Source organism: Osmerus mordax, chromosome 15 (genome assembly GCF_038355195.1).
Source record: "Osmerus mordax isolate fOsmMor3 chromosome 15, fOsmMor3.pri, whole genome shotgun sequence".
NCBI classification, from domain to species: Eukaryota; Metazoa; Chordata; class Actinopteri; order Osmeriformes; family Osmeridae; genus Osmerus; species Osmerus mordax.
This window is the reverse complement of record NC_090064.1, coordinates 10,427,224-10,442,248: the sequence shown is the minus strand read 5'-3', so window position 1 is coordinate 10,442,248 and position 15,025 is coordinate 10,427,224. Positions and strand designations below refer to the sequence as shown.

Genomic DNA, 15,025 nt, shown 5'->3' with positions numbered 1-15,025 from the left:
CATTCTCAAACTCAATCCACACTAAAGCCATGAGCCTACAGTTAGTTCTTGCAGATTCATTTTACAGGGCAAAAACCTTTTATATTTATATATTTTTCTGTAACGGAGCCCATCTCAATCTATCAAGATCTGCAAGAGTAGCTTTTCACATCTACTATAAAAAATGATATTCCAGTGAAAGTTTTGGGAAGTAAAGCTTGATTTTAAATCATTCCTAAAACACGTTTTAATTTCCCCTTGAAAGTCCGATAACGGATCGAGACCAAATTGAGATGAGGTTGTCTTTAATATGCCTCACTTTGGTAAAGGAGCTCTAGTCAGCAGAAAAGGAAAAAAGTTCGCCTCACACTCACTCAAGCCGAGAAGGGGACTAGATGAGCAAATGGAAGCTGACATCCCACAGTGATGCCGATGGTTTTCGTTAATAACACACATAAATATAACTCCCCTCTGCATCTGAGTCAGCAGATCAGTCACCATGTGTTCATAAAAAGTAAAGCCAATGTTAGACCATTCTTTTCATGTTGTGGCACTGTGTAATTTAGTGGAATCTCTCAGAGTACAATGTTTTACAAAAGTACTGTACAGTCCAAAGTACAAAAAGGAGCAGAAATTAGGAATAATGTATGGTCATACTCCCTGTGTGAATAGGTTATGTATATACAGTTTAATCTTAGACCCAAAAGACACTCTTGTTTTATCTCTAAGCAACATATACATTTTACTCTCAGTCGACCAGAATTTTTTATAGAGCTTGGTTCCAGATTGTTTCTGTATTCAAAACTTTATCTATTTTATTTTTTGAATGTATTCCACAGCTAGCTGGAGAGTTGCTGTTGCTCTGATTGAAATAACTATATCCTTCTGCCACGTGTGGAACCTAGTTTTTTTTAATGAGGTAATCAACATGGGGAAGATCATTATCAACCAGGCAATCAGCAAAATGTTGAAATTCAGAAAAAGATTCCAGTGAGGCAAAAATATTTGAAAAGAGGACAATAATAACATCTAGACGAGCTGTACTTTTAAAATATAGTTTTTTTGCATAACCAGTGCAGGAATATATCAATATTAGCATATTCATATATCAATATTAGCATATTCTTTTCAAAGATGTTGACTGAAAGATCTTGATGATGTGTTTGTCTTGAAAATGTAGGCTGTATTTTCCATTAATCGTGATAATTATTCATTTGTTTCCTTTCATATGTCTCTGCTGATCATTTATCTTGAGATACTTGACAGTGGGAGCAAAAAATATATTTTTGCTTCTGTTGGATGTGCTGCAATGTAGTCATCCCTCCATTCACAGTTTCAAATTGACATTTTTATACAACCATTGTCTTAACTGTGTTAAGACTTGGTTCTGGGTTTTGATCTCAAATGGAGACAAGGTTGGGTTGACATAGAAGTGTTCAAAGCATTCTTAACAGAATTTACAACAGTAGCATTTGTCAGAAAAATACTGTCTCAAAGGTAAAAGAGGGTGAAAGTTATAATAAAGTGATCTCCAATTACATGTTTATTATAAATATTATATATATAATATCATGTTATTAAGAGATTTTCTTAAAGAAATTATCCTCTGAGATTCAAATACCCAGCTGGGACTAGATCGTACTACCAGGCGATAGAGTAAGAAATGTGCTTCTGTGGGGAAGTGGGGCAAGATTTTCCAGCGCAGTATAGTTTTAATATGTTGCTCACATACACAAAGTAGAGTTAACCATTCCCCTGAGAACGTGTATTGAACGAGAAGTCGGTTTGAGAACCCTGCAGAAGCATAGTGTTAGTAAAAAATGTCAGTTAAATCGCCTTCCCTCCTTGGAGAAATATTTTGCGGCTTAAGAGGTTTCATCCATCTCAATTTGCGTATATGCAACATTGCTGTTTACTGAGGGTTTCATAAAAACACATTCCATCAATGATCAAATAGATAACCATGTGTAAACACTGGTGAAGAAGCCTTTTCAATATTTTTGGATATAATCATGCTGTACTATAACATGTATTCTATATTTAAACCAAAACACTCATTTATACAACTATGGGAGTCATGACTGTATGTTGGAGAATACAAATGATTTTCTACATTATCAGATTTTACTATCCTAGTATAAATATGTGGGGCTGGCCCTAATTTTTGCGCAGTAACTGCTGGTAGCACATTCTGATGGGTTGCAAAAGCAGTCACCTTCACATCGCTGCTCAATTTCAGACAATTGGCCTCTGAAGCTCTGTATGTGAGACTTTGATGTTATAGGACTTTGACATGCTGATAAGGAATGCAGAGTGGTGGGGCTCAGGGTAGAGATAGCCACACTTCTCTCCTAACCACATAGACGCCACAGGAACTGTGGACAGCACTGGCAGGGAACATCCCTCAAGGCCTCTACTGTCTTTTCATCTCCCTGTCGGAGAGATGTAATAAATCCCAGAGTGCCACACAAATCTACATAAGAACAGCAAACATTGATGATCACTCTTTGCATTTGCCTTTAGCATTTGTTTGTTTCTCTTGGCAGTGTGTCCTCTGCTGGTCAGCAGAGAAGAAATATGTTTTAAAATGCATCCTATTCAACAATTAGGACATGCACTACACCACACTACTGCCCTAAAAAGTTCAGAGCACTAATAACCTACCACGTAGCACCACATTAACCTACAAAGAAATACTAATCAAATCAAACTGTATTTGTATAGTCCTTTTTACACGCAAGCATGTCACAGAGGGCAAATGTATGCTATGTTGAATGTTAGAAACATGATATCTAATAGCCAGCTTTCGTGTCTCTAGGTCAGAAGTCTTGTTCTGGGTATTTTGTGTATCCCAGCTGAGTAACTGTAATGATAGCCTACATACTTAGCAAATTTGGATTCTATCACAGGCTCATGCGTGTCATGGAGGCAAATCAATCAAAAGTGCTTTATATTCTGTCCCCCTGTCTGATGGTGTTTCAGTAAAAAAAAACAGTTCCCAATGTCTCACCAGTGTCTCCCTAAAGAGCTCATTATCTTCTTAATTTCCAATTATTTCGAAGACAAATTAGCGCACCTGTCATGGCCAACAGGGTTGTCAGTAAGGAACAGAGGAGAGAATGCATCATCATTCTCTCAACGGGTAGAAACGGACAGGTGATCAAACGTTTTCTCTCAAATACCAAACGGGATGGACATTTTCTAAAAACCTAGAAACTTTGAAGGGTTGATGATGCATTTCAGAAAGGAGACAAGGGAATTTGTTTGGATGTTTCTGTGGTCTCTTCAGTATGGCAGTAGCTAACTTGTGCTGTTTCTTTGCTAGAGGTGCATTTACAGTGAAGGGTTTAGCCATAGGAAAGAAAGTGCACAAGAAGGAATGAAAATTATAAGAACAATACAAAAAGGAGATATGAGAAAAAGGGAGATAAGATTTGTTACTAAATGGAGTCCTGCAACATCAATGAATCATGTCACTTGGACTTGTCCTTCGGCTATAAACCCAGCAGAAAGTGAACACAACCAGAGGGACATCGGAAATACAATACTTCCCTTCTTGTGGTGATATGTTTTGATTCAATATGAAATAAACGTTTATTTTCAAGATTACAATGATTCCATATTATTGAGTTATTGTCTTGAAAATTAAATAACCTTTTTTAGTTCATTTTACACTGAATTATTTAAACATGCATAATTTGGGCATGAAAACAAATATGAAGTTGGGATTACCAATAGGCTCATATAAATTATACATTTTCCTCATGTCCATCTTATTTGGTTATTTATTTTCACTTGGTTATGAGAGCAACATACTGTATATTCATGAAATTCAGAATGACTGTTTCAAATTAAAGCAGGCATACTTGTACCATTACTCACAAGTTGGAGTGATTCAAGATGTTATGACAACATCATATCATTTTTACTACCATCTCTCCTGTAATGTTCATCCCTTGTGATGATGAGAGAAGGGGATTTTCTACAGCATTCTGGCAAGAAATGAATAGTCTTGTTATTTATGTAACTCACTTGATCAGGGGTGTATTCACTGGAACATTATATTAACATTCCCTCATTGGCTTTTTCATTTTGAACCTCATGATGTCTAGCATGAATAACTGAATTTCTAGACTGTGGATCTCATATTGATGGCCGTTTTCCTGAAAATGGTGGGGTGGCTGAAATTAGTCACCCGTTGCTGAAGTGTACAACCGACGAGAGCAAGTTTACTGGGCTCTTTCAGGTCATCAATCTTTCTGACACATGCATTCTGAACCTTAATTTGAAATTTTCCCAGTCGTATATTATCATTGTCCTCCATTTTGTGGGCGATTGACAATGTAGTATTAGGAGAGCATGTTCTAAATGGTACCACATGATATGTTGCTGCCTTTGTGCCTGATGGTCAGAATTATTTGCTACATGTAATGCAGTGGCTCAAGAAAACACAAGTACAACCCTTCATGAAGTAGAAGGTCAGAGTTAACGTTAATGTTTTTATGGTAACTTGGCAACAAAAAAATTAATAAATCTTACATCTTTTTCATGTTTAGTGTAGGGATGTAGTTTACTGTGTAACCCATCCATTTAACCAACCTCCATTCTTTCTTTTGAAAGCACTATTTACAATTTTGGCTCGATTTGTACACTACAACCAAATCTTAACTGCTTTAGCAGCTTGAAAGATTAAATCAACCAACTGCAGTTTAAGTTAATGCCTTCATTATTCATTAGGAAACCCAAACTATACTGCAACACACACATCCGTTGTTTCAAACACAGCTGAACAGCAACAACAATGGCACAACATCACAACTGAAACCTGTCCAGGGGCTGAAATGAGTGACATCCCCACATCTCTTTATTTATCAAATGCCCCTACTGGAACCAGTTTTGGTACTGGAGGTATTAGGTTGCAAATCCTAGGATAACGTTGGTTTTACCATAAGAGAAAGAGAGAGACCTGGCAACACTTTCCATTAAGAACATTAGGGTTACATTAACTGCCATGCAACTACATAGCAATATACCTATGGTAACAACAAGGTCCATAGGAATTGAATGTTAGCTGCATATGTTATCTTTAGATAAGGTTGTTTTAATATATAGGATCTAGAAAATGTACAACAAATTGTACGACGACAAAATCTAAATTATTGTTGTATCCAGTGCTGTGGCATATAGGGCCTTGCCTTGCAAGCAGCACTGATCTCCTCAGAAAACCTTACCACATATTTCTTCAAGAATGCATCCTTGCAGTGCTTGAAAAATATTGTGCCGCCTTATCTCAACAACATATGGAATCTGTTCTGACAGATTAGGCTTCAATACTTCTTTATTCAGTGAGCAACATATCAATTCAGATGTAGACCTCTTCACTCTGGTTTCCTTTACCATGGTTATTTCTGCTAGCTCAACCCCCTTTCCCAACCCCACAACACACTGTATTAATTAATGACATGGAACTCATATTTTAGGAGGTTGTTTGTGTACGCTCAATTAACGAACATGTAACTAATTGCTCGTAGATTAATTTGGCAGGTCATGTATGAAATATTTGTTAACCTTCCTTCCAATAATAATTTTTTCAAAAGAATGAGTGAGACTTCATTATGAAGGCCATCTACTGTACTGTGTACAGTGCAGTGGAATGAGAAAAAGATTGTTGGTTGATGATATTTTAGAACAGGCACTGGAGGCTGTGGAGCTCAATGCCTGACCAACACAAACTTGGAGGTCAAAATGATTACCTCCTATTTAAATGAGATTCTTAATTAAACTTGATGAAATGTGTTAATTGTAGCTATATCAAAGAGAGCTGGCAAATGATTTTGTATTTCAGGCAGATTTGGACGCACACACACACACACACACACACACACACACACACACACACACACACACACACACACACACACACACACACACACACACACACACACACACACACACACACATTACACACTAATGCATGTGCACACACACCACTTACATTTGCTCATAGAAGAAAGTGTGCAGGAAAGCTACTCCCTCTATTATATCAATGGCTGCTTCACTAGCTTCTTTCCAAATTCTTCTCCCATCACCCATAACTTAGGACTGTACCCGTTTCAATGTCTTGACACGAATGTGAAAAGTCATGGGGGCCTTACCTCCCCCCTGGTCTTTCATCCGAAGGGGTAAGAGGGAGAGAGAAAGAAAGACAACGAGACAGAGAGTAAGAGACAGAGAAAGAGAGAGAGTGAGGAGAAAAGTGCAAGAGAGAGTGAGGTAGAGGGACAGAGATAGAGAGCAGCTAGCATAGGGTCTTTGAAATATTCATCAACCTCTCATCCCTTTATCCAGGCCCCCACCAGCGCAAGACCCAAGGGCCCGGGGGAGCCTGACAGGCCATAGGAGAGAAAGGGGAGCCAGGCCGGGCGTCAGGCCTGCACTGTATAGCTAAAAACATACCATCTAAAACTGATGCAATTCCACCTCAATCTGATGTTTGCTTATAAGTCCAGTTTTTTGTTACTGCAGTTTTGTTATGTAGAGTTACCTCAGGTTGTACAGGGTGAAATGGTCCTTTTCTCATTTGTTACAATGATATACCAGGAACAAAATAATGATGTGCTATTTTTTACATTTCGCCTGACATCCTTCAAGTACTTGAGTTGTTCCATGCCCTGGAACCGACTGTGTGCTTCAAATGATCAGAAAATTCATATTATGTTCTCCCCTGAAATAAAATGTAATGTGTGTATCCTCTCCAAGAAACTGAAGTAGACGTTGCATCACATACATTCCACTCATGTGGAATTCAGGACTTTATTGAGCAATAAAAAATATACACCAGGGAAAATATTATTTTCCTTTATCCGTTATTCTTGTATGTTCCCCACACAAAATCTGATCATTTAATTCCTCGGTGTGGACGACCCATGATCCAAAAGGACAGAAAGAAAAAAACAGGGCAGTCAAATGGAAACAGTAGAAGTTTGGAGCAACTGGAACAGTTTGAAAGCATCTCGGTTCTGTTTATATCGTTCATGAAACCAGGAAAAGAGATAGAGAAGAGAGCCATTCTGGTTCCACCCCCACCACCCCCCCCCACTCACCCAACCCCAAACAGCAAAATAACACGCAAGTTTAGGCTAGGTCACCACCTCCGACTCTTCCTCTCCATAGAGTTCTGCTAGTTTCTGGAACTGCGGCCCCCAATCGTCTAGGTAAGTGTAGTCCTGTTCTGAGTGTGCTCCGGGGGATTCCAGTGAGCTGATGGAGCCGGTGGGTGAGCCCTGGCCCTCATACGCGTACGTCTGGAGGGAGTCATACGGCGGCACGCTGCTGTCCACGTCGGCTTCCACCAGTCTGTGTTTGATGAACTCCTGCACGTCCACCTGGTTCAGTTCCAGGGAGGACGAGGGGCTGGGACGTCCACGTGACGGCCCTCCCCTGCCGCCGCCGCGCCGCCTGGCGTCCGGACGCACGTCCCGTCGGAACTTGAGCTCCTCCGCGGCGGCGGGGTTGCGCAGGGCGATGATGTCAAAGGCCTCCGTGTCCTCCTCGCCGCCGCCCTCGTCGTCGTACGTGACCACGTTCTCGCGCACGTCCTCCTCCGAGATGATGAGAGGCTCCTTCTTGCTCCGCCTTAACGTGATGAACAGGACCACGATGGCTGGAAGAGAAAGAAAGGAGTTGTGATGGGGGGAGATCAGTTAGCGAGGGAAGTATGTGTCTGCGTGGGGCTGGGACACGATTGGTAAACCAACAATAATGAGAGAGACGTCAATGAAGCACTTAGTTAGACAACATTCCTTCATTAGAGAGGACTTCAACATGGTTAAGACGTGTCACGCTGATGCCGTTCTCCATGTGCTGCTGTGTTGGTAGCAAATTTGTCCCTCAAAAGGGATTAACAAGTTGTAGTTTGTCAATAACCAACAAAATAAAAGTAAAAAATAAAATAAAAACTATTTTATGTGCATATTTATCCGTTTTTCCATTATGGCAACAAAGCTATTCAGCCGTTGAAGAGCTGTAAATCAATAATACACATTAGCCATCATTAGCATCGGCTGAGATGATGATTCTCTGAACGCAAGCTGGTAGGGTGATGAGAGTCTCCCCATTATCATCTCTAGAGCAGATACAACATTGATTTGGGCCAAATATATTGTGTCTGTGACACAACAGAAAGTGTATAGTTTTGTACGTGTACTGTACTGTTACTCACAGATGATTGAAATTTGGGTAAGGAATTTCAATTGAGAAAATTAGACAGAACCTTGAGCTCTTTTCTTCTGTAATTTACAATATTGATGTGTACCATCAATAGTAGCACCGTCAACATTCAATCAAATTAAATAAAAGGCAAAATCTTAATTTCTTTATAGTATACTGTATGGATGGTGCCTTGGAAATCACACTGTTTTGAGAAAGACGTACTGCAGGTGGTAGACATCCTGCTCTTTATAACCTTTGCATGTCATTTACAGTAACGGCAAACTATATTTAGATGAGAAATAGACATCTTAGACAGGCCGCCAAACAATGAAACAAGTTTTAATAAACGCAAGGTGAGAGCTGTCTCATTTCATTCCTTTTTCATCTGACTCACTTAAGAGAGAGAGAGAAAGAGTGAGACAGAGGAAGGAGAGGAAATGCAGGCCACAAGGCAGCACAATAACTTTTTACAAGGTCATTTCCCAGTAAAAAGCTGTCTTTTCCAGCTCCTTTTCAGCAGCAAGTCATATTCTTACATTTACACCTTATAGAGAAATGTCAGGACATTGCAAAAGAGCAAAATCATGAACATATTGACAAAATTAAAATGTTGAATGTATTTCAGAAGAAGAATCTATTTGTGACAGTTGGGGGGTTTAAAACCTTTGTGTTTGTAACTGAATGCTAACATGTTGCTTTATTAATCCTTTTATGGTGCGGTACTATGGAACACTACAGCAGTCTGGATACCATAACTACAGAGCACTTTCTCTCTCTCTCTCTCTCTCTCTCTCTCTCTCTCTCTCTCTCTCTCTCTCTCTCTCTCTCTCTCTCTCTCTCTCTCTCTCTCTCTCTCTCTCTCTCTCTCTCCCTCCCTCCCTCCCTCCCTCCCTCCCTCCCTCCCTCCCTCTGTCTCTCTCTCTCTCTCTCTCTCTCTCTCTCTCTCTCTCTCTCTCTCTCTCTCTCTCTCCTATCACTCTATCTCTGTCCCTATATCTCTCTGGCTCTCTCTCTTTCTCTCTCTCAGCTGGAAAGGCTTTGTTTCTTTCACACTCCATTCATCACCTTATCTCCATCTTTCTCACCAGCCTCAATAGCTCACCACACCCTGTAATAAGGTCCAGATGCTTCTCTCTTTCTATCTCTCCCCCCTCCCTACCAGTTCTCTCGAACTCTCCTGCTCTGTCGGTCTCAGTCTCATGTCGAAGGCGATTAGTCATGCAGGGGCTGCCTCTCACTCATGTGTTGACTTCCAAACAGTGATGATGGCCTTTTGTTCTCCTCCCTGGTTAGCCGGCACAACCCTTGCGTGGAATGGGGCTGCTGCCGATATGAATATGCATCACCTTCACGCACCGGTGTCCGCGGATAAACTCTGTGGACGATTGTGTGTGTGCTTAAGTGTGTGTGTTGGTGTGTGCGCGCCAGTGTTAATTATGCACGCTCTTGCTCCGACCCTGTGTCCTACCGCTGTTCTGTTTGCACACAGGAGGACTATTTGCTTGCGTTTGGCTGGTGCACCAACACCCTCCCCCCCCCCCTCCCCCCGCCCCCCCCTACCATCGACACCGCGACTGATGTTGCTGTTGTCTGTGCCAGGTTTGATGAATGCTCTTTGATCTCAGACGATTAACGGTTTATATAAGCTGAGCAGGTACAGGTGATGACGGGCCACACGTCCTGATGGTAGACTATTATGACGCCGTGCATATTTAACGTTCTACTGCACATTTGCAGCTTCATAGCTAGCTTGTTTCTTAAACCTAATTGATACAAACATTATATAACCAAACTACTGTTCTTTTAGATTACCCCTAGTAGGTAGCAATAGATTCACAATTAGTAAAAAATAAATAAAATACTCTGTTAGCCCCCCCAAGAATTTCTTTCGTAGATTTCCATATGATATCCAAGTGTTCTTCATCTCCCTCCCTCTCTTTCTCTCTCTCTTTAACCCTGTAATTCACATGTTTAACAACGCACTGACAGCTACTCTACACTTTGAAAATATGGATTGTTCTCACTTTCACTTTCCATCTCAACTTCCCCCCCTTTCTCCCTCTTTTTTTTCTTCTCTACACCCATAACCTCATCCTTCATTCACTCATCCTCCAGACCCTCCCCCATTCTCATTCGGAATTCCAGTTGTGTCCTCACCCCTCCATTCATCCCTCTCCTATACTGCCCTTGTCCTGTCATCTCTCTGTTCCTCTCCACTCTTTTCCTCTCCTCTTCTCTTACACTATCCCCCAACCAATTCTCCTACCCCCACAGACCCCCCCCCCCCCCACAGGCATCTCTCCTCTGGTTGTCTCATTTCCTCCATCTCTCCTGCCTCACCCCAACCCCCGCCCGACAGACCTACCCAGCAGGATGACAATGCACAGCAGGATGGCGATGAGAGCCCCCGTGCTGAGGCCTGCCGAGGACAGGAAGGCCTCGCCCTGGCAGGTACGCAGCCTCCCGCTCCGTTGGCACGGGCACACGCGCAGGGTGAGCGTGCTGGTTCCACTCAGTGAGGGCTCGCCGCCATCCCACACCACGATGGGTAGCTCATACAGCTCCTGGGACAAGCGGTTGAAGCGCCGCCGTCTGGCTATGATGCTGGCCGTGCTGTCTGCAAATATGACAGAACGGTAAATTAGATGTTTTGATGGGAAACGACTGAATATGAGCCATGACATTCTGGAGCGACTGTGTCTCCTCTGCCTGCATTCTATCCACAGTGGAGGACCATGCTTTAATAGATGGACCATTACTGAAAGAATAAAGGAAATGATATACTTTGACGAGAATGAAAAAAATATCCAAATCACACTCTTTCTTTCTTTTCAGTCCTTTCCTAGGCATTTTGTCTGTCTTGTTTGCCTTCCCCTTGATATTTTGTATAACATGCCTGCCAATATAGCAGGCCACCTTGAACAGCCAGTGTCATTCTACCCATAGCAAAAAGGTTCAAGATGAGATTTTGTAAAATAGAGAATGAGAGAAAACGTAGGTTGAGAGAAAATTACACACAGGAGATGGAAGGAATAAAGACCTACAGCTAAATCTGGTCTGGCTCTCACCCAGGTAGACCATTCACTTAACCTTCCAGTACATAGACATGGCCAACCACCTCACGCATCATGGAGCAAAACTGAACCACCCCGGGAAATAAACATACCCATGAATGAAGGACATAGACCTGTATACGGCTGTTAGTCATTTAACGCCACATATTATTCAATATTAAGGCTTAAAAAAATATAAAAATTGAAAACTGACAGATTTGAAGACAGAGCCTATGAATTAATAATGTTGTCAATATGATAGAGAGGTAACTTCAACCTTGGGCTTTTTTCCCACCATTTAGTTGTGCAGTGTGGGTGTTAATTATTTATTCTGAAAATGCATTTCAAACTGTAAACAGTATTTAGATTTGAGTAACGGAGAGTGTGACTGTAAACGTTTTTTTGTGCCACAGTAAAGTGTCAAGCTGCACTGAGACCTCACCTCCCACTCTAAACTTTATTCCATCTCCGAATGATGACAGACAGCTGGAATGACAACACGTTCTTCCAGCTTTATTAACTGTGATTCACAGCGTTACCACATCTGTAAACAGATGGGAGCAGGAAGAGCAGTGCAAGAAAGAATCTGTTTGCCTGTGTTATTTCCTAGTTCTCGTTATGCCAAGTGGCCCAAAGACCCATGACTTCTTAAATAGTTAAAAAAGTAGTCTAAATGTTGACATTTCCTAAAAAAGACTTCCTTTCTATAATGTAGCTCATTTCAACCTGGATGTATGCCTAGGTTCATGCATTGTCCACGGCTTCATTTTCCATGTGCCAAGTTTGGTTATGCAACCGAGCCCCTGCTGTGTGCAATGGTTGCAGTGTGGAGAACCAATGGGTATTCCCTCAGTATTGGGTTCGTTAAGCAGAAGTATGAGCCACTCAACGGCAACTGGCTTAATTTCTCCATTGCCATATCCATTCGCTGGTGCATTCCTGCACTGAGTGAGACATCTTTTACGCAACGCGTATGCATCCGTGTACGAAATTGATGTGTGAGAGGATAAAGGAGGAACGGATATAATTTTGGCAGGACCAAACACAGAGATTGCCTTTAATCTATTCTGTCGTGAATCTTATGAAACGTGCTCTTCAGAGCTTCACAGTCATCACTTACAAATGAGCCATTGGCAGTTTACAGCTTGTTCATTGGATTTTTCATTTGTTCCTGTTTGTAATTTGATAATGATACAGTAGTTGTCATTGTTTCAGGTTCAGCATATTTTCAAATTCTTCTGAAGAACAGGCTAAGGTCCTATCTATCAAACAGCCAAGATAATGTCATGTGTGAACAAAGATAACAAGTGCAAAACATCTCTAATGACATTTTACTTGGTTGAAAAATCAATAATGAATGTTTAATGAATGCCAACATATGCATAGCGTTCAAATGTCATGTATTGTTTTGTTTTTTATGGCTCATGCAATTCTGTAAGTATGTAATTAGTTTGATGTCAGCATAAGAAAGCATGTCAGAAAGAAATCTACATGACATTTTACTCGTAGCATACATTTAGTAGGACTATGAGGTTGGTTTCCGTCCGGACTAACAATAGTTACCCTTATTTTAATTAGATGTAGGAATGTCTAGGAAAATCAGTCGTATCCAACACTGTCACACAAAGTAAACTGATACCAGCAAGAATAAACAGTTTCTAAGCTTGGCAATGCTTTGATTATAGAACACTCGTCATTTAGAACATCTCGAATACATTAGCACATTTTTGGTTATTGTGATTTGTTAGTTTCAGATTAATTCAATGTATTTTGATGTTGAAACAGTGCCTGCTTATCAGTAACATGTTAAAATAGCATAGGGAAATGAAGACAGATTGTAGATTCTAGATACAGTGTGTTCTGGAGAGCACTGACCTTAGACAATAAGGTCTGAAATGATAGAAAAAGAACTGAGGTGTCTGGATGACTCATTAAGCTCATAAAAAAAATATCAAAAACATGACAGATCTGCCTTCAATTGAGTGGATTAGTGTAGATCTTAAAAGGTTCTCTATATGCAAACACAAGAAATATGCCATAAAAATCAGCTGATCTGTTTAAGAATTTGAGCTGTTTAGAGATCACACACCCCCATTATCTACATAATAAAAAACAAATGCCACCAACGACAAGATGGAACAGAATATGGAAATAAAAGTCAAATTTAGCATAGAATAACAATAGTTCAACAAACACAGAGTGGGTATTTTTTCATTGTTTTTTGCAAGAGCTTTATGGACAAAGAATGCTTGTAAGATTCTCAAAGAACACTCTTGTCTCCAGCTTTCTGTACATGAATTGGAAACATGACTATTTAACAATGTTCAATTCTTAAATTTGGCCTTTTCCTTTGAGCGCTTATCCTTCCACAATGGTGAGTGTGGATTTGAAATTAAGACAGATAATTATGATTCCTCCACACCAAACGAGGAGACAAAGTGAGAGAGACTCAAGTCAAGCAGCTCATGTCCTGTTGTTAAAAGCAAAACACCAGTTGTTGCTATAATAAACGCCTGCTTTTTGATTCGATCGTTTGAAAGGGAGCTGCAACTACTCTTCACCAGACTCCCATGGAATGGCTGGCAATGGGATTAAAATGCAAGTAATAGCTTTTAGGGATTCAGATGCAGTTATGAGCAGACAGCAAAATTGGCTCCTGAAGTAGCTGTAATGCTTTAGTTAATGGCTGTTTTAAAACTCGCAAATGTTAAGTCAGCCAAACCAAGGCTGCCAGAGATTCAGAGTACACTGGAGCGTCTCTCAGAGCGGGAGACAGACAGACAAAGAGTGTAAAACCTCCAGTGCAAAAGGCCAATCACAATCAATTCACAGTTTAAATTCACACAGCATTTCATTCTGTCTTTCGTTCTAAAAAAAGAGCACACCGCAGCAACAAATCATAGATGCAGTTAGTCGGGGGGGGGGGGGGGGGGGGGTGCAGTTAGTATGGGGATGCAGTTAGTCTGGGGATGCAGTTAGTCTGGGGGGGGGGAGGGATGCAGTTAGTCTGGGGGGGGGGGGATGCAGTTAGTCTGGGGATGCAGTTAGTCTGGGGGGGGGGGGGGGGATGCAGTTAGTCTGGGGATGCAGTTAGTCTGGGGGGGTGGATGCAGTTAGTCTGGGGTCTGCCAGGAAGGGGGTGGGAATGGGGAGCAGTAGTTTGATGGTCTTTTCATCGTCATCTCCACAACACAGATAATGATATTAGAGGACTGGCATGAATTCTCCAAAGACTGTCCGACTGTGGAGCAGCGTATCAGGGATGAAAGGGACACACACAGTACCTCGTCAGGAGAATTTCTAACCCTATCAAACAACGGTGCCAACATCATAGTATCTTCCCACTGCTTACCTCACAGAGCTAAATATGAGCACTAAATATGATACTGCGAGCGAGAGAAGACTGTTTCAAGAACAAAAACACTGCCAGAGCTTGCAACTATGGTGATGCAACTTTCAATGATGGTGTGAGTGAGTCTGCAAATTGAGCAGCCGGATGTGAAAAATCAGCATGGGTTCCAATGTGTGTGTGTGTTAGAGTTAACTCATTTGAGGTAGAATCACACAATCTGACTCTCTCTTTTTCTGTCACACATTCAACCACACTCTACAACTTTCCACTGTGACATTTCCTTAAATTGCCACCACTTTCTCAGGTAATGTAGTGTTTGATTTACAAATTCAAAGCCTATATTTTTGTATTACTCAGAACAACAGGATTTTAAGTTTGAAATAACAGATTTTTAGATTTTTCCCTTTCTGATTTTTAAGCTGAAAAAGAG

The 15,025-nt window shown here is 41.0% G+C and overlaps 1 protein-coding gene across 1 annotated transcript in view; it reads right to left on the bottom strand.

Moving 5' to 3' along the window:
* Positions 1-7,118: 7,118 nt before the first annotated feature.
* Positions 7,119-15,025, bottom strand: part of LOC136957372 (cadherin-18) — a 37,371-nt gene continuing 29,464 nt past the window's right edge. Inside the window, exons 10-11 of the mRNA XM_067251252.1 lie at positions 10,556-10,807; positions 7,119-7,642 (exon numbers count right to left, since the gene is read on the bottom strand). Of these exons, the coding sequence (XP_067107353.1) occupies positions 7,119-7,642; positions 10,556-10,807 (776 nt within the window). The remainder of the gene's footprint in view (positions 7,643-10,555; positions 10,808-15,025) is intronic.